This window comes from Corythoichthys intestinalis, chromosome 4 (genome assembly GCF_030265065.1).
Source record: "Corythoichthys intestinalis isolate RoL2023-P3 chromosome 4, ASM3026506v1, whole genome shotgun sequence".
NCBI classification, from domain to species: Eukaryota; Metazoa; Chordata; class Actinopteri; order Syngnathiformes; family Syngnathidae; genus Corythoichthys; species Corythoichthys intestinalis.
Genome location: NC_080398.1, coordinates 2975952 through 2998538, shown reverse-complemented (window position 1 = coordinate 2998538; position 22587 = coordinate 2975952). Strand labels below are relative to the sequence as shown.

Genomic DNA, 22587 nt, shown 5'->3' with positions numbered 1-22587 from the left:
CAGTTTTAGGTTGTAGCACTATTGATATGTTTAGTTGATTTTTATGTAAATTCAAAAAGAAACTGAATCTGATTGCTGCTAGCCCTTCCAGTTTAATGGTAAATAATACAGTGGACGTCTATTGTTGTCAATGGCAGCCAACGAGAAAAAAATCCAATTTAAAAAAAGTGAAGATACATGATTCTTTAATTACAGTAAATGTTCAATATTGTAATTATTTTTCTGTTTTTATTTATTATTCATGTAATGTTTTTGTCCTTTTGTAAGTTTTTAATATATATTTTTATTATATTATTATACTTTATAATATGTAATTTAATGTTCCAATATTAATGTCTTATATTCTTGTATTGTTTTGTCACGAAAACAATATTTTGATATTTTCTTTTTTGACTTTTACAGTCTTTATTCTTCTCTAAAATATTTGTGTTATTCTTAACATTTTAAAGCATCACTAGGTAACTTTTCAGTTTTGGTCAGTATTTAGTTGTAATTCATACGTTTGCTTTTTTCTCTCTTTTTTCTTCTGCTACTATTGGATCTCAGCACCGCATTTGACACGGTTGATCACAACATACTACTCAGCAGATTGGAACAGTGGGTAGGGCTTACTGACACTATTCTTCAGTGGTTCACATCCTATTTACATGATAGGGATTTCTTTGTGTCAACTGGAAACTATCAGTCAGAACGAACCAAATTCACGTGTGGAGTCCCTCAAGGGTCAATTCTTGGACCACTCTTATTTAACATCTATATGCTTCCGTTAGCTCAGATAATGGAACAGTATGACATCTCCTATCACGCCTATGCAGATGACACACAACACATGATGACACACAACACATATGGAGACACATTTCTGTGTCCCCACATGATTATAGTCCCTTAGTCTCCCTGAGTAAATGCATTCATCAAATCAATGAATGGATGTGCCAGAATTTTCTCCAGTTAAATGTGGAGAAGATAGAGGTGATCATTTTTGGGCCAAAAAAGGAAAGGTCAAAGATAAGCAGCCAACTTAGCACAATGTCACTTACAGCTACAAATCAAGTCAGAAACCTTGGCGTAATTATTGACTCAGACCTAAAATTTGATAGCCATCTAAAGTCCGTCACCAAATCCGCTTATTACCACCTAAAAAATATAACCAGAATTAAGGGGCTTCTGACTCAACAAGACATGGAAAAACTTAATGCATGCATTCATTTTCAGCAGATTGGACTACTGCAATGGTATATTTACAGGTCTTGATAAAAAATCAGTCAGGAAGCTGCAGCTAGTACAGAATGCTGCAGCCAGAGTCCTCACAAATACAAGGAAGCTGGACATCATTACACCGGTTTTGAAATCGCTACACTGGCTTCCAGTGAGTCAAAGGATAGACTATAAAATACCACTGCTCGTTTACAAAACACTTAATGGCCTTGGACCAAAATACATGCTTGACTTGTTAGATTCCTATGAGACATCTAGACCCCTAAGGTCGTCTGGAACCGGTCTTCTTCATGTTCCAAGAACAAGAACCAAGCAGGGTGAGGCAGCATTTAGTTATTATGCTCCTCACCTATGGAACAAGTTACCCGAACGTCTGAAGTATGCTCAAACTGTTAGCTCCTTTAAATCAGGGCTAAAAACGCTTTTGTTTAGCACTGCATATCCATAACTGTCTATATATTTCAATCTACCTGCCTTCTATTCCTCTTGTGCTTATCTCCATTGCTGATTTCAATGATTATTATTAGTAGTAGTTTTTGCTTTATTTTTATTTTTGTTTTATTTTTATTTATTTATTTTTATTCTGTGATTAAATGCGATCTTTTGTCTTGGTTTTTACGTTGTGTTGATTTAAATGTGATTTTTATGGTCTGATGTAAAGCACTTTGAATTGCCTGGTGTTGAATTGTGCTATATAAATAAATTTGCCTTTGCCTCTGAGATTTTTGTCTTATTTTTTTCCAAAATGCGTTTTTTTTTCCAAACCAATTTATTTTGGGATGTTTGTCCTCTAATAGTGTTCACATTGTTTCAACTAACTAATTAAAATTGTTATTAAATTAAATGATTCAAGCTTGTGATCGAAAAGTACTAGTGACGCCGTTTGACCTCACCCATGCAGGCGGCGTCGGTTCTCCAGAGTACGGGGACGCCCTCTCGCTCGCACGCTCGGCTGTACGCGATAAAGGACTCGCAGTAGCAGTTCTTGTGAACGGGACACTCGCACATGTCCGTCACGCACGACCTGCAAACACACGCCAAAAAAAAAAAAAAACATCAGCGTCATAATTTTTACTCCATCATTATAGAAGTATATCAGCGGCATTTATAAATATTTTGCCATTTGTGTTTTGTACAAAATCACAGCTGAAAGAATCCAATTATGGCTTCTGTCAACACATTGCACTTTTACAGTGAATCAGTATTGAGTAAATATAAAATAATATTGTGCTGCAATAGCCATACATCCGATGAAATTATTAAAATATGGATGAATACTTTCATAAACATAAAATTTTTAATACAAAGTTATGTCTAATCATTAAATTATTATTTATACTAAAGGGAGTAGGTTTGCATAGGGAAGGTAGGGACAAAACACTACCAACTTTTCAGGATGCTCAAATTGTCCCAAGCTACTTTTAAGCAACCTTATTTACAGTGCCTTGCAAAGGTATTCGGCCCCCTTGAACCTTGCAACCTTTCGCCACATTTCAGGCTTCAAACATAAAGATAAAAATTTTTAATTTTTTGTCAAGAATCAACAACAAGTGGGACACAATCGTGAAGTGGAACAACATTTATTGGATAATTTAAACTTTTTTAACAAATAAAAAACTGAAAAGTGGGGCGTGCAATATTATTCGGCCCCCTTGCGTTAATACTTTGTAGCGCCACCTTTTGCTCCAATTACAGCTGCAAGTCGCTTGGGGTATGTTTCTATCAGTTTTGCACATCGAGAGACTGACATTCTTGCAAAACAGCTCGAGCTCAGTGAGGTTGGATGGAGAGTGTTTGTGAACAGCAGTCTTCAGCTCTTTCCACAGATTCTCGATTGGATTCAGGTCTGGACTTTGACTTGGCCATTCTAACACCTGGATACGTTTATTTTTTAACCATTCCATTGCAGATTTGGCTTTATGTTTTGGATCATTGTCCTGTGGGAAGATAAATCTCCGTCCCAGTCTCAGGTCTTGTGCAGATACCTACAGGTTTTCTTCCCGAATGTTCCTGTATTTGGCTGCATCCATCTTCCCGTCAATTTTAACCATCTTCCCTGTCCCTGCTGAAGAAAAGCAGGCCCAAACCATGATGCTGCCACCACCACGTTTGACAGTGGGGATGGTGTGTTCAGGGTGATGAGCTGTGTTGCTTTTACGCCAAACATATCGTTTTGCATTGTGGCCAAAAAGTTCCATTTTGGTTTCATTTAACCAGAGCACCTTCTTCCCCATGTTTGGTGTGTCTCCCAGGTGGCTTGTGGCAAACTTTAAAGGAGACTTTTTATGGATATCTTTGAGAAATGGCTTTCTTCTTGCCACTCTTCCATAAAGGCCAGATTTGTGCACTGTACGACTGATTGTTGTCCTATGGACAGACTCTGCCACCTCAGCTGTAGATCTCTGCAGTTCATCCAGAGTGATCATGGGCCTCTTGGCTGCATATCTGATCAGTTTTCTCCTTGTTTGAGAAGAAAGTTTGGAAGGACGGCCGGGTCTTGGTAGATTTGCAGTGGTCTGATGCTCCTTCCATTTCAATATGATGGCTTGCACAGTGCTCCTTAAGATGTTTAAAGCTTGGGGAATCTTTTTGTATCCAAATCCGGCTTTAAACTTCTCCACAACAGTATCTCGGACCTGCCTGGTGTGTTCCTTGGTTTTCATAATGCTCTCTGCACTTTAAACAGAACCCTGAGACTATCACAGAGCAGGTGCATTTATACGGAGACTTGATTACACACAGGTGGATTCTATTTATCATCATCGGTCATTTAGGACAACATTGGATCATTCAGAGATCCTCACTGAACTTCTGGAGTGAGTTTGCTGCACTGAAAGTAAAGGGGCCTAATAATATTGCACGCCCCACTTTTCAGTTTTTTATTTCAGTTTTTTATTTGTTAAAAAAGTTTAAATTATCCAATAAATGTTGTTCCACTTCACGATTGTGTCCCACTTGTTGTTGATTCTTGACAAAAAAAATAAAATTTCATATCTTTATGTTTGAAGCCTGAAATGTGGCGAAAGGTTGCAAGATTCAAGGGGGCCGAATACTTTTGCAAGGCACTGTAAGTTATACAGTATAATGACTAAAGTTATTTAGGTCATTTAGATTGTCTTCCCATATATTTTAACTCATTTTCTCCCCAAAACGTATAAATACGTTCTATTTTTAATTGTTCCAGTGTCGCAAAGACGTATTTATACGTCTTTTATGGGTTTTTTTTTTTTTTTTTTTTTACAAGCGACATGTCTGGGTTCTGATTCAATTTAGCTCCAAAGCACAAAGCTGAAAATCAATTTCAAAGCAATAAAAGTGGCCACTGGAGGGCAGTAGCGCATTTGGTAAAACCCGTAACCCGATTCAATGGCAACGAACGGCCGGGCTGCAGGCGAAAGACGACTGAATGGAAAACAACCTACAGGACGCCCGAGATGTCAGGCGCTGGACGACCAAGCAGAATGACCGGGACCACCAGTGCAGTGGACGATGCCGTTGAGTCCATGCTGCTTTGCCGAGCAGACCCCGCAGAGACTCAAAAAAATCCATCTTTATGAGACAGGGGGCGATGAGGGAAAAGTTTAACCGGCTGTCGCGGCCACAACAGCGTCATCTCTCAGTTATGTGTAAATAAATTGTTACTTTGCTATCAAAAGCTCTATTTTTCTTGTTGTTTATATTATTTTGGAAAGGGAAAACATCATCTAGATGTTTAGGATGTAACTAAAGCAAAAAATAGGTGTGTTAAAGTCAAAGTTATGTTTGAAATGTATGCTTTCAACAAAAAAAGCTCAATTTCGGTTTTTTCATCAGAAATTGCTCAAACTAAGCTATTTTCTAATGCTGATTTCTAAAGAATGGAAAAAGATAGTAACTTACTTTTTTTCCTGCTAAAAGAAGAGTCTAATCTTTCTTTTGGTGGGTTCCATGTTTATATAGCAATAGAACAGAATTTTCTGTGGGCCTTACAAAATCAGTCAAAATCCAGTAAAACAGCAGGGAGCGAAGGGGGTTGCACCGGTGAAAATGGCTGGGAGTAAATGAGTTCATTGTTGTAACTGACCCCACCCACCATTATTAAGTGAAATATTTTCACTATGTTCAGACTTCCATCTACTTCTTTTCACTTGCTGAATGTGCCGGTCCATTTTTTAAAAACTCCAAAACGTATATGTGATTGGCTGATGAATTGACACCCCCCCCCACACACACACACACATATATCAGATGTTTTTTTTTTCAGCCAGAAGCAGCCACTGTAAGAAATGTAAAAATATGTCAATGCTGTGGAAGTGGGGAACACACCACTATTTTTTTCTACTGATAGTCCGACCTGCATCAGTTAGCATAACATTAAACAGTGTGAACTTGCTAACCTGCAAAACTAGAGTAGGAAGCTGCTTAGAGAGAAGTCCTCCTGTATGTGTTTTCTACTGTTAACGTTTACTGAGAAATGTAGTGAACTGAGGTTTACCCTTTCTCCCCATTTAAAAAAACCCGAAATATTTATGTGGTCTTAAGGCACCCCACAGGAGCTTTCATTTTTTTGTTGAGTTTGGCTGTTCTTGTGGGCAAAAACAGAAGTATTTTACCTGAAGGACGGCTCCATTGTTATTTATTTTTGTTATTCCCTGACGAAAAGTTTTTTTCTTGTATTTAATTTCTTTATTTAGACAAAGTTGAGTATGTTTTTTTTTTTTTTTTAATTCCTGGATTGTTAAGAGATAAATAACAAGCTTGTATTTTTTGTGTATGTTAATACCATTTAAGTGATGTCATAGACTTCAAAACTCTATTATGTTGAGACCAAACCTACGCCCTTGTTATCCTATTACTATATATAATTTTTATTAAAATTATTTTTAAGCGTTTGTAAAATATGTCGAAAAACAAGCTATTTTCATCCTGCTGCTGTGAGTTTTTCACGAGCAGATGCCCAATTCATATAACTGGGTAGGGTGGCAGTGAATGAACATACGTTTTGTTTACTTCCCGTTTCTAGTGTTGGTTCTTCAAAAGTTTCAAATCAATTAGTCATTTTATTTATCGAGGAAAATTGTTTATTATGTAACCACATTAACAATGTCTAGACGATTTCTAATTCATTTGATGTTATCTGGATGTGAACAAAATGTCATCCTAAGAACTAATGTTGTTAAATTTTCCTTCCAAGGGTAACAAGGTGGTCTCGCGATATGGCAAGACAACAGTTATCGAGACATGGGTCAGGAAACCGAATGAGTCTATCATTAGTAGACGTCCAATCTGTTTGAAGTGGAAGAGATGGCTGCCATCCCTCCCACTTCAAACGGATTGGACATCCATGGCCGTCAGTGGCCAGGCAAGGAGTTAATTTTGGGGCATTTTACATACAGTGGTATGACAAAGTATCTGAACCTTTTGGAATTTCTCACATTTCTGCATAAAATAATCATCAAATGTGATCTATCTTATTCAAAACCACACAGATGAAAAAACAGTGTTTGTTTTAACTAAAACCACCCAAACATTTATAGGTTTTCATATTCTAATGAGAATAGTATGCAAACAATAACAGGTGGGAAAAAAATAAGAAAATGAACCATCACATTTACTCTTTTGCGCCCCCCCCCTTAGCAGCAATAACTTCAACCAGACACTTCCTGTAGCTGCATACCAGTCTGGCACATCGATCAGGACTCATCTTGGCCCATTCTTCTCTACAAAACTGCTGTAGTACAGTCAGATTACTGGGATTTCTAACATGAATCGCTGTCTTTAGGTCATGCCACAGCATCTCAATAGGGTTCAGGTCAGGACTTTGACTTGGCCACTCCAGAATGTGTATTTTGTTCTTCTGAAACCATTCTGAAGTTGATTTACTTCTGTGTTTTGGATCATTGTCTTGTTGCAGTATCCATCCTCTTTTTAGCTTCAACTGTCTGACAGACGGCCTCAGGTTTTCCTGCAAAACATTCTGATAAACTATTTGTATTGAGTTCATTTTGTCTAGACTTATATATTAGTGTAATTGTAGTGTAGTGTAGTATAATTTTTCTTTTATCCCAGTGTCTGAGATCGATGAAAAATTCGACTAATTCTGATGAACTTTTGAATGAATTCTTCCATTAATGATTGAAAGTTGTCCAGGCCATGAGGTAGCAAAACAGCTCCAAATCATGATGCTCCCTCCACCAAGCTCCCCAGTGGGGATGAGGTGTTGATGTTGGTGAACTGTTCCATTTTTGCTCCACACATGGCGTTGTGTGTTACTCCAAAACAATTCACAAAATATTTTGCCAAAACTTCTGTGGAGTGTCCAAGTGCCTATTTGCGAATATTAAAAGAGCAACAATGTTTTTTTAGACAGCAGTGGCTTCCTCAGTGGAGTCATCCCATGAACACCATTCTTGGCCATAGTTTTACATATAGTTGATGTGTGCGCATAGATATAGGACTGTGCCAGTGATTTCTGTAAGTCTTTAGCTGACACTCTAAGGTTCTTTTTTTATCTGTATGAGTATTCTGCGCTGAACTCTTGGTGTCATCTTTGGTGGACGGCTACGCCTTGGGAGAGAAGCGACAATGCCAAACTCTCTCCATTTGTAGACAACTTCTTTGACTGTTGATTGATGAACATCCAGACTTTTAGAGATGGTTTTGTATCCTTTCCCAGCTTTATATAAATCAACTACCCTTGATCGCAGGTCTTCGGACAGCTCTTTTGACCGAGCCATGATGCACATCAGACAATGCTTCTCATTAACACAATTCACCACGGATTTAAAAAACACTGGACACTGAGATAACACAGATTTTGCTGCTCGGAAACATTTTTTTTACGTAGCCTTGTTTTGGATCCACAATGGTCCCTCCGTCGTCTGTTTTTGCCTTGTTTTTGACCATTGTCGACGAATAAATTGTCAACCTGTTTTCGGTGAGTCTTCTTCAAACTTTTGAAACATGGAGTCAGTACAAAGGGTTAAAATAAGAAGAGAACGCACGGAATTTCCGACTTCCCGGTTGGCACGCTCCCGCGTTCGTCTTGGCTGGGGAGGCGAATTCCAACACATGCTATCCTCATTAAAATATGAAAACCTATAAATGTTTGGGTGGTTTTAGTTAAAGCAGAAACTGCATTTTCTCTGTGTGATTTTGACAAAGATCAGATCACATTTGATGGTGATTTTATGCAGAAATGTGAGAAATTCCAAAAGGTTCAGATACGTTTTCATACCACTGAATTGTCACACCCCTAATGTAGAATCAACTTGTCATTTTAGTATTATCGTCCCTTTGATAATTTCATGTATAAGTCGCTATTGGCCAAAAAACATGCGATTTATAGTCCAAAAACATGGTATATTGGTCTGATTTGTTTTTAAAATACATTTAAACGGGTGCAAAGAGAAACTTTTTCTGATCACCTGTAGAAAGCGGCGACGTCGACCACGCGGTGACACTTGTGGAACTCCCACGACTTGATCTTCTGGCACTCGCGGTGGGCGCGGAATTTGACCTTGACGCTAGCGGGACAGGAGAATGCGGCGGGGCGGCGGCTTTGCTGGCCGCAGGGTTCGTCGTTGGCGACGCGCCACGACTCGGCGAAGTCGTCCACGTCGAACTTGAAGTGCCCGTCGCCGCCGGTGGTGTCGTCGCGCTTGTGGCCGTTGTAGTTGCCGCACAGGCCGCACAGACGCCCGCGCAAGTGCGGGGCGGCCACCACCTCCACGAAGCTGTCGCCGTCCCAAGTGATCTCCAGACCTGCGGGATAGGGTGAGGCTGCGTGTTAGCATGCGTATTTTCTATTTTAATACCACAGTATGAAACAAAATTTTAGTGGTTCTGACATTGTGACGTTTTCATACCAAAGTAAACCTTGAAACCAGTAACCTTTTGGACTTTCTCACATTTCTGCATAAAATCACAATCAAATGTGATCTGGTCTTTGTCAAAATCACACAGATGAAAAAACAGTGTCAGCTTTAACTAAAACCACCCAAACATTTATATGTTTTCATATTTTAATGAGGATAGTATGCAAACAATGACAGAGGGGGGACAAAATAAGTAAGTCAACCATCACATTTAATATTCAGTAGGGCTGCAGCTATCGAATATTTTAGTAATCGAGTAATCGACTGAAAAGTCTATCGATTAATCGAGTAATCGGATAAAACAAATATATTTTTAGGTGAAGAGCAATTATAAATATACATGATAAAACAAGACATTTCATCTAATCTTGAACCATTTTCAGTCAATCAATGTCTTTATTTTCGATGTATATTGTTGAAAACAGCCAACAATTGCATCTCAGATGTAACTACAATTTAAAAAAAAGACTAATTCACTGCTTTCACTCAAAAAACCTTTAGATCTTATTAAAAAAAAAAATATATATATATATATATATATCTTGCCTAAAAATGCTGTTACGCTTGATAACACACATCACTTAAAAGTTAGGACTTTTTCCCACGTGTTTCAATTCAATTTCTCTTTGTGTCAAGCCATTTTTAAGTTCTAGTTAAGTTTTAAGTTAGTCTAAACTGTAAGTCCTGATAGGATTTTGAGTTTTTGCAGTGTTCAAAATAAATGTATGATACAGGCTGTACTGGAACACATTAGGGATCAGTGCTACTTGGTGTTTTATCCAGCAATGACTACTGAGCTAAAATTGATAGTTAGCATGATTAAGTTTTTATTTTACACCCTCATCACTCCACAATGCTATGTTATGTTAAAGCCTGTATGTAAGACACGTTAGCCACGCATCGACAGTGGTCATGATTAATTGAAACCTAGCCCTCCGCAGGGCTAACGTTACATGAGCTAGTAGAGACAGTAACGTTAATCTTATTTATTAGCGCTTAGCGCTCTTTATTAGCGCTTAGCGCTCTACTGCTTTAAGATGGCGGCAGTTTCCTAACGCTGCCCAGACGCGGCCGAGTCCGTCATTTCGCATCTAGTTCAACATACATGTGATCTCTATGAGACGCATCAGACGCTACCTGTTACCAACGTAGCATTGTGTGGGCTAGTATTTAGCAACGTCGGCGTCGTTTGTGGCGTCTGTCGGCTGCAGTAAGTTTTTTTTTTCCCTTCCTCCTCTCCGCACGTGGCAGCGCGTTGTCCCGCATTAAAAGTAGCCCGAGCAAAACTTGATGCTTAGAGCTGTCAAAATAAACGATTACTCGAGGTGAATAAAATTACTCGGATCAGTTTTTAAACTCGAGTTACTCGAGTACTCGTTTCAGCTCTAATATTCAGAAATAACTTCAACCAGACGATTCCTGTAGCTGCAGATCTGTCTGGCACTTAGATCAGGATTCATCTTGGCCCATTCTTTTCAACAAAACTGCTGTAGTTCAGTCAGATTCCTGGGATGTCTAGCATGAATCGTTGTCTTTAGGTGATGCCACAGCATTTCAATGGGGTTCAAGTCTGGACTTTAACTTGGCCATTCCAGAACGTGTATTTTGTTCTTCTGAAACCATTCTGAAGTTGATTTACTTCTGTGTTTGGATCATTGTCTTGTTGCAGCATCCATCTTCTTTTTAGCTTCAGCGCTCTGACAGACGGCCTCAAGTTTTCCCTCCAAAACATCCTGATAAACTTTTGAATTAATTCTTCCATTAAGAATTGCAAGTTATCCAGGCCCTGAGGCAGCAAATCAGCACCAAATCATGATGCTCCCTCCACCATGCTTCACAGTGGGGATGAGGTGTTGATGTTGGTGAGCTCTTCCATTTTTCCTCCACACAATACATTGTGTGTTACTGCCACACAATTCAGCTTTGGTTTCATCAGTCCACAAAATATTTTGCCAAAACTTCTGTGGAGTGTCCAAGTGCCTTTTTGCGAACATTAAACCAGCAACAATGTTTTTTTTTTTTTTTTGGAGACAGCAGTGGCTTCCTCCGTGGAGTCCTCCCATGAACACCATTCTTGGCCATTGTTTTACATATACAGTATAGTTGATGTGTGTATAGATATTGGACTGTGCCAGTGATTTCTGTAAGTCTTTAGCAGAGACTCTAGGGTTGTTTTTTACCTCTTTGAGTATTCTGCGCTCAACTCTTGGCGTCATCTTTGGTGGACGGCCACACCTTGGGAGATAAGCAACAGTGCCAAACTCTCTCCATTTGTAGACAACTTCTCTGACTGTCGATTGATGAACATCCAGACTTTTAAAGATGGTTTTGTATCCTTTCCCAGCTTTATACAAATCAACAATCCTTGATCACAGGTCTTTAGACAGCTCTTTTGACCGAGCGATGATGCACATCAGACAGTGCTTCCCATCAAGACAATTCTTACCCGTTGTGTGTTTTATAGTGGGCAGGGCAGCTTTAAACCACTCCTCAGTGATTGGGCACACACCTGACTTAAAATGTTTGGTAAAAATTGGTTTCAATTGCTATTTAAGTCTCCTTAGGCAGAGGGTTCACTTACTTATTTTTTCCACCTTCTGTCACTGTTTGCATGCTAACCTCATTAAAATATGAAAACCTATAAATGTTTGGGGGGTTTTAGTTAAAGCAGAAACTGCATTTTCATCTGTGTGATTTTGACAAAGATCTGATCACATTTGATGTTGATTTCATGCAGAAATGTGAGAAATTCCAAAAGGTTCAGATACTTTTTCATAACACTGTATTTCTGCCTACTATCCCCCCCGTCTCATTATATTTTCTCTAATACTTTGGTTTCTTATTTTAACCTTTGTCCTTTTATATTTCTTTGTCTTTTCCCAATATTTAGACATTTTCATCAAATAATCTAGTGAATATTCGATCAATATTTTTTGACATACATATACAGTTGTGGTCAAAAGTTTACATACACTTGTGAAGAACATAATGTCATGGCTCTCTTGAGTTTCCAGTTATTTCTACAACTCTGATTTTTCTCTGATAGAGTGATTGGAACAGATACTTCTTTGTCACAAAAAACATTCATGAAGTTTGGTTCTTTTATGACTTTCTTATGGGTGAACAGAAAAAAAGTGATCAAATCTGCTGGGTCAAAAATATACATACAGCAGCGCTAATATTTGGTAACATGTCCCCTGGCCATTTTCACTTCAATTAGGCGCTTTTGGTAGCCATCCACAAGCTTCTGGTTGAATCTTTGACCACTCCTCTTGACAGAATTGGTGCAGTTCAGTTAAATTTGATGGCTTTCTGACATGGACTTGTTTCTTCAGCATTGTCCACAAGTTCTCAATGGGGTTTAAGTCAGGACTTTGGGAAGGCCATTCGAAAACCTTAATTCTAGCCTGATTTAGCCATTCCATTACCACTTTTGATGTGTGTTTGGGGTCATTGTCCTGTTGGAACACCCAACTGCGCCCAAGACCCAATCTTCGGGCTGATGACGTTAGGTTATCTTGACGAATTTAAAGGTAATCCTCCTTCTTCATTATCCCATTTAGTCTCTGTAAAGCACCAGTCCCATTGGTAGCAAACCAGCCCCACAGCATAATACTAGCACCACAGTGCTTGACGGTAGGCATGGTGTACTTGGGGTTAAAGGCCTCACCTTTTCCCCTCCAAACATATTGCTGGGCATTGTGGCCAAACAGCTCGATTTTTGTTTCGTCTGACCACAGAACTTTCCTCCAGAAGGTCTTATCTTTGTCCATGTGATCAGCAGCAAACTTCAGTCGAGCCTTAAGGTGCCGCTTTTGGAGCAAGGGCTTCCTTCTTGCACGGCAGCCTCTCAGTCCATGGAGATGCAAAACACGCTTGACTGTGGACACTGACACCTGTGTTCCAGCAGCTTCTAATTCTTGGCAGATCTGCTTTTTGGTGATTCTCGGTTGAATCTTCACCCTCCTGACCAATTTTCTCTCAGCAGCAGGTGATGGCTTGTGTTTTCTTCCTGATCGTGGCAGTGACAAAACAGTGCCATGCACTTTATACTTACAAACAATTGTTTGCACTGTTGCTCTTGGGACCTGCAGCTGCTTTGAAATGGCGCCAAGTGACTTTCCTGACTTGTTCAAGTCAATGATTCGCTTTTTCAGATCCATGTATGTATATTTTTGACCCAGCAGATTTGATCACTTTTTCTGTTAACCCATAATAAAGTAATAAAAGAACCAAACTTCATGTATGTTTTTTGTGACAAAGAAGTATCTGTTCCAATCACTTTATCGGAGAAAAATCAGAGTTGTAGAAATAACTGGAAACTCAAGAGAGCCATGACATTATGTTCTTCACAAGTGTATGTAAACTTTTGACCACAACTGTACATCAATATATTTGTTTACACTTTTTTGCTGCCATTTTTGTCAATTTTAAGTTCTATTTTTGCACGCTTTACAAATGTGCTACAAATGTGTTACAAATGTCAACAAATGTGCAAAAGTTCCATGATGATGGCGCACGTTACCTGCGATGGTCGTGAGCTTGAGGAGGTATCCGTCCAGATCGATGTGCACGCCGGGCCCGTGGTAGGGGAGCGCGATTCGGGTGCCGTTCCTGCGCACGGTCAGGTGCTGGTGGAGGCCGAGGACCAGCCCGGCTAGGCGCACCTCCACCGACTGCGTCCAGGAGAACGAGCGGGTGCGCCGGGCGTCGTTCTTCACCAGCACCTTTAAGAAGAGGACAACACTTTCACTTCAAAGTTCAGAACACACAAACTATGGTGAGGGTACATTAAAGATAGCAATGGCTGATTCCAAGCAAACTGGACTATTCTTGTTGTCAAATTAAACGTCGTGAGCTTTGCAGATCTGTAATTACTTTGTTGGTGTGTATGACAGCATGACACCATAAAAACAACATCCAGCCAAGACAAACAGGAGTAAAAAGGTGGAAAAATGTATTTTGAACAAACCACGTTGAATCACACCTCAAATTAAAGGTCTTAACAAGACATTTACGCTTGTTATGTTGTTATGACGCTAACAAAATAACATACTCTCAATTAAAGTGGTCATAAATATTTCAACAAATCACATTGAGTCGTATCTTAAATCAAAGGCACTGCAATTCAGTTTATTAGCATTACTTTGTATGATGAAATTGCAAAAAATAAATAACAATCATGCTGTGGTTCCAATTTGAGTCACACGTCAAATTAAAGGTCTTCATGAGAGCTTTGCACATATGGAATTATTTGGTTAATGCTTCCTCACGCAGGGGTGGAACTTAGGGGCACTGGGTATAAACGGAGTTTGACTTTTGGGGGGGGGGGGCAAAACAAGTTAATTACCCCAAAATGTCAGAAATAATTTTAAAATGAACTTGCAACATACAGTGGGGTAAATAAGTACTTAGTCAACCCCTAATTGTGCAAGTTATCCCACTTGAAAATATTGGAGAGGCCTGTAATCGTCAACATGGTTAAACCTCAACCATGAGAGACAGAATGTAGGAAAAAAAAAACAGAAAATCACGTTGTTTGATTTTTAAAGAATTTATTTGCAAATCATGGTGGAAAATAAGTATTTGGTCAATACCAAAAGTTCATCTCAATACTTTGTTATGTACCCTTTGTTGACAATAACGGAGGCCAAACGTTTTCTGTAACTCTTCACAAGCTTTTCAAACACTGTTGCTGGTATTTTGGCCCATTCCTCCATGCAGATCTCCTCTAGAGCAGTGATGTTTTGGAGCTGTCGTTGGGCAACACGGACTTTTTGATTTTGATTTTTTGGGACACTGCCCCCCCTGCTGGCCGTTTCTGCTCATCGCGAGCCCTGTTCACATTTATTCTGCTACTGCCCTCAAGTATCATTATTAATTAGGTTTGTTCCGATCATGTTTTTTTGCTCCCGATCCGATCCCGATCGTTTTAGTTTGAGTATCTGCCGATCCCGATATTTCCCGATCCGATTGCTTTTTTTTGCTTGCGATTCAATTCCAATCATTCCCGATAACGTTTCCCGATCATATGCATTTTGGCAATGCATTAAGAAATAAATGAATAAAACTCGGACAAATATATACAGTGGTACCTCTACATACGAAGTTAATCCGTTCCAGGACCTTGTTTGTAAGTCGAAATGGTCGTATGTCGAGCAGGATTTTCCCATAGGAACACATTATAATTCCATTAATTCGTTCCACAGCCCAAAAACCTGCACTAAATCCTTAAAAAATACTGCTGGTACTATTACAAATGGCAATTACATATAGCAAAACAAATAAATAATAAATAAAAATCGGATTAATAATATAATAATTATAATAATTCCTGTAATAGTGTAACGAAACGGGTACTAATAAGGCGGACGTTTTTTTCTGTACCTGAAGGCACCGCGGGGCTGACGTGACAAAGAGGGAGGGGAGCGGGTGAGAGTTTACTTTCGCTTTCAATGCTTTCTTGAGAACATCGTCAATTGCAGCAGACAGCAGGCGTTTTGTGTTGAATAAGTTGTGAAAGAAATGATGAAAACGTGGCGAAGCTGGCGATTTCTCTGGAGATGTTACCACAATAAGAATTGTCAGCTTAACTTATAAAGACTGGCGAACGATGGTCGGAGGAGGACCGTGGAGATGTATTTTTGAGCCATTTCACCCCACGCTCATATTTTTCTGTCATTTGCATCTTCATTTAGAAGGTAAGCGTCAACTTTTTCCTTGTTTCACCACCTGTACCAACCTTTTCTGAAACCTGTGTTGATTTGTCACACAAGAAAATCCGCCGTGCATTCGTCTGCGGTGCTGCCATTGTCGTCGTATTTCGAGCATGTCATCGGATGTAGAAACAAATGGCGAGTCAAATTTTACGTCGGATGTCGAAAAGTTCGTGTGTCGAAGCGATCGTATGTAGAGGTACCACTGTACATTCAACATACAGTACATAAGTACTGTATTTGTTTATTATGACAATAAATTCTTTCTGTGAGAGGGATCCACGGATAGAAAGACTTGTGACTTTGTATATTGTGACTAAATATTGCCATCTAGTGTATTTGTTGAGCTTTCAGTTAATGATACTGTAGCCATGCCCAAATGCATGATGGGAAGTGGAACCATGACTGTGCGTAGTGCTACCAATTGATATATCTTCTCTGCGTTGGGAAATAACATAGGGTGTTAAGAAAAAGATCAAGTACAACCTTGCATCACCACATTGCTTCCCACGATATTTCTAATCATAGGGAGAGGGATTGTAAGCCTTTAGCCAATTCAAAAAAGGCTCCAAAGGCTTCCAAAATTCACTCTACTCATTTTACGCTGCCTTTTAGCTCTCTATATAGGTAAAACAGCGACATTACAGATTGAGCGCGACAATGCATGAGTGGGTCGTGCAGTGCATGCATTAATTGCGTTAAATATTTTAACGTGATACATTTTTTAAAAAATTAATTACCGCCGTTATAGGGATAAATTTGACAACCCTGCCTTAAGCCAAAACTAAAGACTCTGGATGAGTGTAACATATTATGTCTGTAACGTTAAATACAATTAGAAAATGATTTAATTAAAAAATATATATATACTAAAAAAGGAATGTCCGATATTTTTTTGCCGATTCCGATACTTTGAAAATGACGTGATCGGATCCGATCGATTGGGATGCCGATCGATCGGGACATCTCTATTATTAATAGAAACTAACGTCGTACCGTGAAGCTGGAGTCGCCATTGTTAACGACGGCGTTATTGCCCGCGGCGCCTCCGCAGTCCCGTGTCAACACGTACTGACACGTTCCTTGGAAGTTAAAGGTTCTTCCGTCAAAGGTGTTGTAGTGCGGGTCGCCAAACACGGTGCATACGCCGGGCTCTGTGTAGAAAATTGCCCCGTTAAGACAAAAGCAACTCACTTCAGGACCAATTGGGACTACTGAAATGAACTTACTCACTTTCAGTGCAAACTGGACAGCAGCCGGTCCGGTTTAGGATCTTATTCTGCAGGGGGCGGAGCCATATAAATCATAGTTACGGCAACAGCTGGTGTTGACTACAACCCGCTCAAATTTTTCCGAGGGACGTCACTCACCGAGGGGCAGCTGGTGATTGGCACGCACTGTTTTGGCTGACACTCCACGTTCCCTTTCACGCATGCGCAAAGCGTGCAGTTGACCGAAGACCACATGTCTCCATCCTGAGGACGGACGAACATGCTTCAGAAATCCATCCGTCTCTCTCTCTCACCATCCGTTTTTCTCTCTCACCCTGTAGATCTTATTGCGAACTCGGCAGTACTTGACGTCGTCCACCTTTACGTAGGACAAGCATTCGTCGCAGCAGCCTTCTCCGTGGCAACTGCCCGGCCGCGAGCAACGCCTTTTGCACACCACGGTGGAGTCCTGAAGGTATCCAATGACATTTTAAAACCTCATTTTACAAATTGAGACTCGATGTTTTACCTTGCACGTGCAGGTAGTGCAGTTGTCATGTACGAAGGAGGTGGCGTTCTCAAAGACTTCGCTGTGGAACAGGCAACTCCCCTCGGACAAGTCGAACACTTTCCTTTGACCTAACCAAACGAGTTCGACGGGCGTTAGCTTGTGACACGCTAGCACGCACGTACGCATTTCCCAATGTTTGTTTGGTAATTACCGAGACATTTAGGACAGCACTGCCCTGAGGGGGTGTGGCTAAGGTGGGCGGGGCAAGATAGGACAGGACACACCTCCTTCATGCAAAGAGTACGTCCAGCCTGCAATGACAGCAACAGTCAAACTTTTCTATTTTTGTGCGCTAAGCCCCGTCTCATATGAAAGTAGTGCTTTGGCGCCATCTTGCGGTATGTACAGTGTGTGTAAATTATGAGGCTCGGCAGACATTGTCATGGATGTTAACAGCTAACTAGCATGTCGCTATTATTGTTGTAAAGCACCGCATGCGTCAATCATCGTTTAAGTTGTTAAACAGTTGCTGTGGCAACTCATTGTGTGTAAGTGAGCAGTTGGCGCGGACTCACTCAATGAAGCATTTCATAAAGACAAGCATTTTTTTTTTTTAATTACTTTTTTAAAAATGGATTGGGTGTCTTTATTTCTTGTTTAAAAATAATTCTGTGGGACAGTCACATAAACAAAAACATTATTATTACATTTAATGTGCTTAAAAACCATGAATTAATATGATATATATATATATATGTGTGTGTGTGTGTGTGTGTGTGTGTGTTTAATTATACTTTGGGGAAACCAGTGAAAAACATGTCTTATAAGTATCTTTTTCCAATGATAAATCTGAATAAGTAGATTAAAAAAATGTTTGTGTGTGTGTTCAAATTTTTTTGGGGGGGGCGGGGGCGCTACTTCGCGTTTTTTTACTTGTCGCGGCTTGTTCTGGTCCGCAATAACCGTGAAAAATGAGGGATCACCATATTGTTTTTTTAATTAATTAATTTTTAAAAGTTTGGGTATGTAAAACGTACCATTGATTTTTGTATACCCACAATACCAGGGTTAACAATTTTATTTTTCTGTAATATTTTTCATCTATTTTTTACGCTTTGCTAATATTAGCTGCTTTTGTCTATAATGAATGTATTTATTTTTTATTGGGTTTTTCAATATATTATTATATATATATATAGTTTTTTAGGGGTGCACGATATCCATTTTTTGAAACCGATACCGATATCGATAACTTCCTGCTCATCAAAGTCGATACCGATATCGATAACTGATAATAAATATATAATTTTTGAAATGTCTATTCACCCAAGTTTTTGAACACCTGTAGGTTTAAAAAATAATAATATTGGTGGATTCAACATAGATTTTGTCCTTTATCTCACCAGAATTTTCATAATGACATGAACATTATTATAATGAACAAAAAAAAGACAAGAACAGTCTTGACTTCAAATAAAGTGCCGATATTTTTTTTTTTCAAATAAATATAATTTGGGTCAAACAAGATCAGAAAATCAGATGTGTTTCCTGAACAATGAGCACTGAACTAAAACATAAACCCAACAGGTATTGTGCTTTGTCATCAGATAAAAATATTTGGTGCTACAGGAGACTGTTGTGGTCTTGGTCCATGAAACAACTGTCTTAACCTGGGAGAAAGGTTAGGACAGCAAACCTATCAATGACCAAAAGGCCTCTCAATAACTTACTAACTTATAACTAACACCGTAAACATTATATAGTAAGGTTTATCACTCATTCCTCATAACAAAAATATGGTTGAACAAAAAGGATTAATGGCTTGCCTTACAATAATTAACATAAAAGGCGGTGAGTGAACCGATGTTCAATAAAGTATGAGGTTTATTCTCTGCATAGTATAAAATCCTACCAAGCATGCTGACAGGACTAACATTAAAACGACAACTATTATACGTATGTATAGCATAGCACACTAGCTTGAGCTACGAGCCTTAAGCATTGGCTGGCTTCTATAACTCAACAACTTACGAAGTTCTGTACATATGACCCTTCACCACCGAAGTAAACATATATTGCACATCCATATGTTATAGTAAACATAAATACTTACACATTTATTTCCGAGGCGGAAACATAAGTAACAGAAAGCATTCACGATTGTCAATGCTAAAGCTAGACACAGCACTGTGTAAACTAAAGTGAATGAGTTTGTGGGCCAAATTATAGATGTAGCGAATTATTCTGACCGGCAGGTGGCAGCAATGCCCCGCAAATGGTCAGCTGATTTCCCAGCCAGCGAGCACAGTTCATACTGTATTATCGGTCCTATTAATTATGTTATTGGATTTATTGGACTGACGTCATAATTCTTATTATCGGACCGATAATTATCAGACCAATAATTATCGTGCACCAGTAGTTTTTTTTTTTTAGTATACAATTTTTGCCCAGTATTTTTTCCAAGTTATATCTTTGTATTTTGTCTAATATTTCTTGTTTGTGTATTTTTTTTTCAGTTAACATTTATTTTATTTTCTGTATTGATTTCTTCATTATTATAATATATATATATATATATATATATATATACATATACATATCATTATTATGTATTCATCTTATCTCGTATGAAAGTAGTGATTTGGCACCATCTTCCGGCATTTAAGTGTCAATTATGAATCTCGGCAAACATTTTATTGTAATATTTAATATTTATTGTAATATTTTTATCAATTTTTCATCAAATTTCTCTGTATGCTTTGCTAACATTTCCTGCTTTTGTCTAAAATATAATTGTTATTTATCATGTTTTTTTTTAACATTGTTTTTGCCCAGTATTTTTCCATTTCATAATCTTAGCATTTTGTCGATTATATGTTTGTGTTTTTTTATTAAATATATATTTTTAATTGAATATTTTGTATTTTAGGAGGGGCTAAAATAAATCTTTTACATGTAATATTTCTGTATTAATGTATTTTTCTGCCCGTCTCATATGAAAGTAGTGCTTTGGCGCCATCTAGCTGTTATATTTGTGTATTTCTTTTATTTAAAAAATATGTCTTTGCAGGTTTTCCTAATATTTACTGTTTATGTATAATATTTATGGGTTCTTTATTTATCGTGTTATTTTGCATATTTGACTTTTTTCTTTAATTTTTGTCTACTATTTTAGTCAGTGTTTTTCCATCTCAGTCTTTGTATTTTGGGAGGGACTAAAATAAGTCTTTTACATGTAATATTTCTGTATTAATTTCATATTTTTATGCCCGTCTCATATGAAAGTAGTATTTGGCGCCATCTAGCGGTTATTCCAGTAAGTGTCAATTATGTGGCACAGCAAACATTTTGATGGCAGAGGTTTTTAACAGCTGATTAGCAGGTAGCCAATATTTGTGTATTTCTTTTATTTAAAAAATGTATGTCCGGGCAGGTTTTCCTAATATTAACTGTTTATGTATAATATTTATGTGGTCTTTATTTATCATGTTTTTTTTGTTGCATATTTAACTTTTTTCTTAAATTTTTGTCTACTATTTTTAGTCAGTGTTTTTCCATCTCATTCTTTGTATTTTGTCTAATAATTTGTTTTGTGTATTATTTTTTTCATTTTTATATTTTATTTTATTCTATTCTATATTTTTGTTGTTTTTTGCATTTTTCATTTAATATTTTTAAACTTTAGTGGGCTAAAATATGTCAATTACATGTAATACAGTATTTCTGCTCAAACTGTCTCATATGAAAGTCCTGCTTCAGCGCCACCTCGTGGCACCTACACAGCTACTACTCACCGTGCATGTACACTTAATGCAAGGCTTTCCTTCTGGACTGAACTCCTCCTTTTCTTTGTACAGCCGACCCTCGAAGATGCAGCCTAAAACAATTTAAAAAAGACTACTTCATCAACGTGGCTACTTTCCGTCTTTAGACTCGCACGGAGGTGGAACTCACTCGGACATGTTGGACAGCACTTTTTGGGATGGATCTTGGGGTTCTTGCAGTGGACCACGCACCGCACTTCGGCTTCGGTGATCACGCCTTCCTGTCACAATAGGAGAAAATGCATCACATCAAAATGGTTCCTCCGACTATTTCTCTATCTTTACGCACACCTGACATTGTCGTGTCACGCAAGGTTTGATGGTGCTGGTCCACGACACAGAGCTGTTGTAGGATCGTCCGTCCAACGTGCAACCTGAGAAGCGATAAAGGGTTGGATTTCAAATATCCATAATGGATTGTCGCAGTGGAAACTGCTATCTTCACAAATGTTGCACAAAATTGCTGTTACATCCAGTCTTTGATGATATAAAAAGTAATTAAAGATAAACATAGATTTGAAAAATGACCATTTAAATTATATTTTGCACAAAAAAACACAAAACAAAACCTAACATGATTAATATTCATTCATTGACTGGAAAATTTAATGGAACTAGAAAATTCCCTTTTTTGGAGAAATTGCGATGGTAGCTTTGCTGTGATGGTTGCTATATTGTGTCACTTCCTAATGATTTTGACTGTCTAAATATTCACACATTATTTGTAAAAAAAATATTTATATTAAAAAAAAAAAACTTGTCAAATGTCAAATCTAATCATTCAACACTGAAAATCATTTTAATTTCAAATCTGTGTGAACAGATTAGAATATCATAAACACTCAAACCTGTGCATAATATCTGACTTGTAAAAGTCCTCACTATATATATATATATATATATATATATATATTAGGGCTGTCAAACGATTACAATTTTTAATCGAGTTAATTACAGCTTAAAAATTAATTAATCGTAATTAATCGCAATTAATCGCAATTCAAACCATCTATATAATATGCCATATTTTTCTGTAAATTATTGTTGAATAGAAAGATAAGACGCAAGATGGATATATATATTCAACATGCGGTACATAAGGACTGTATTTGTTTATTATAACAATAAATCAACAAGATGGCATTAACATTATTAACATTCTGTTAAAGTGATCCACAGATAGAAAGACTTGTAGTTCTTTATGAAAAATGTTAGTACAAGTTATAGAAATTTTATATTAAAACCCCT

The 22587-nt window shown here is 38.1% G+C and overlaps 1 protein-coding gene across 3 annotated transcripts in view; it reads right to left on the bottom strand.

Annotated features, from left to right (window-relative positions):
• Positions 1-22587, bottom strand: part of LOC130915060 (BMP-binding endothelial regulator protein-like) — a 64170-nt gene that overhangs the window by 3431 nt on the left and 38152 nt on the right. For all 3 annotated transcript variants that reach the window (XM_057834754.1, XM_057834757.1, XM_057834756.1), the window contains 12 exons: positions 21631-21713; positions 21470-21560; positions 21310-21392; positions 17724-17823; positions 17531-17640; positions 17336-17470; positions 17161-17265; positions 17024-17069; positions 16787-16944; positions 13600-13801; positions 8625-8961; positions 2112-2242 (listed from right to left, as the gene is read on the bottom strand). In XM_057834754.1, coding sequence (XP_057690737.1) covers positions 2112-2242; positions 8625-8961; positions 13600-13801; positions 16787-16944; positions 17024-17069; positions 17161-17265; positions 17336-17470; positions 17531-17640; positions 17724-17823; positions 21310-21392; positions 21470-21560; positions 21631-21713 — 1581 coding nt within the window. The remainder of the gene's footprint in view (positions 1-2111; positions 2243-8624; positions 8962-13599; positions 13802-16786; positions 16945-17023; positions 17070-17160; positions 17266-17335; positions 17471-17530; positions 17641-17723; positions 17824-21309; positions 21393-21469; positions 21561-21630; positions 21714-22587) is intronic.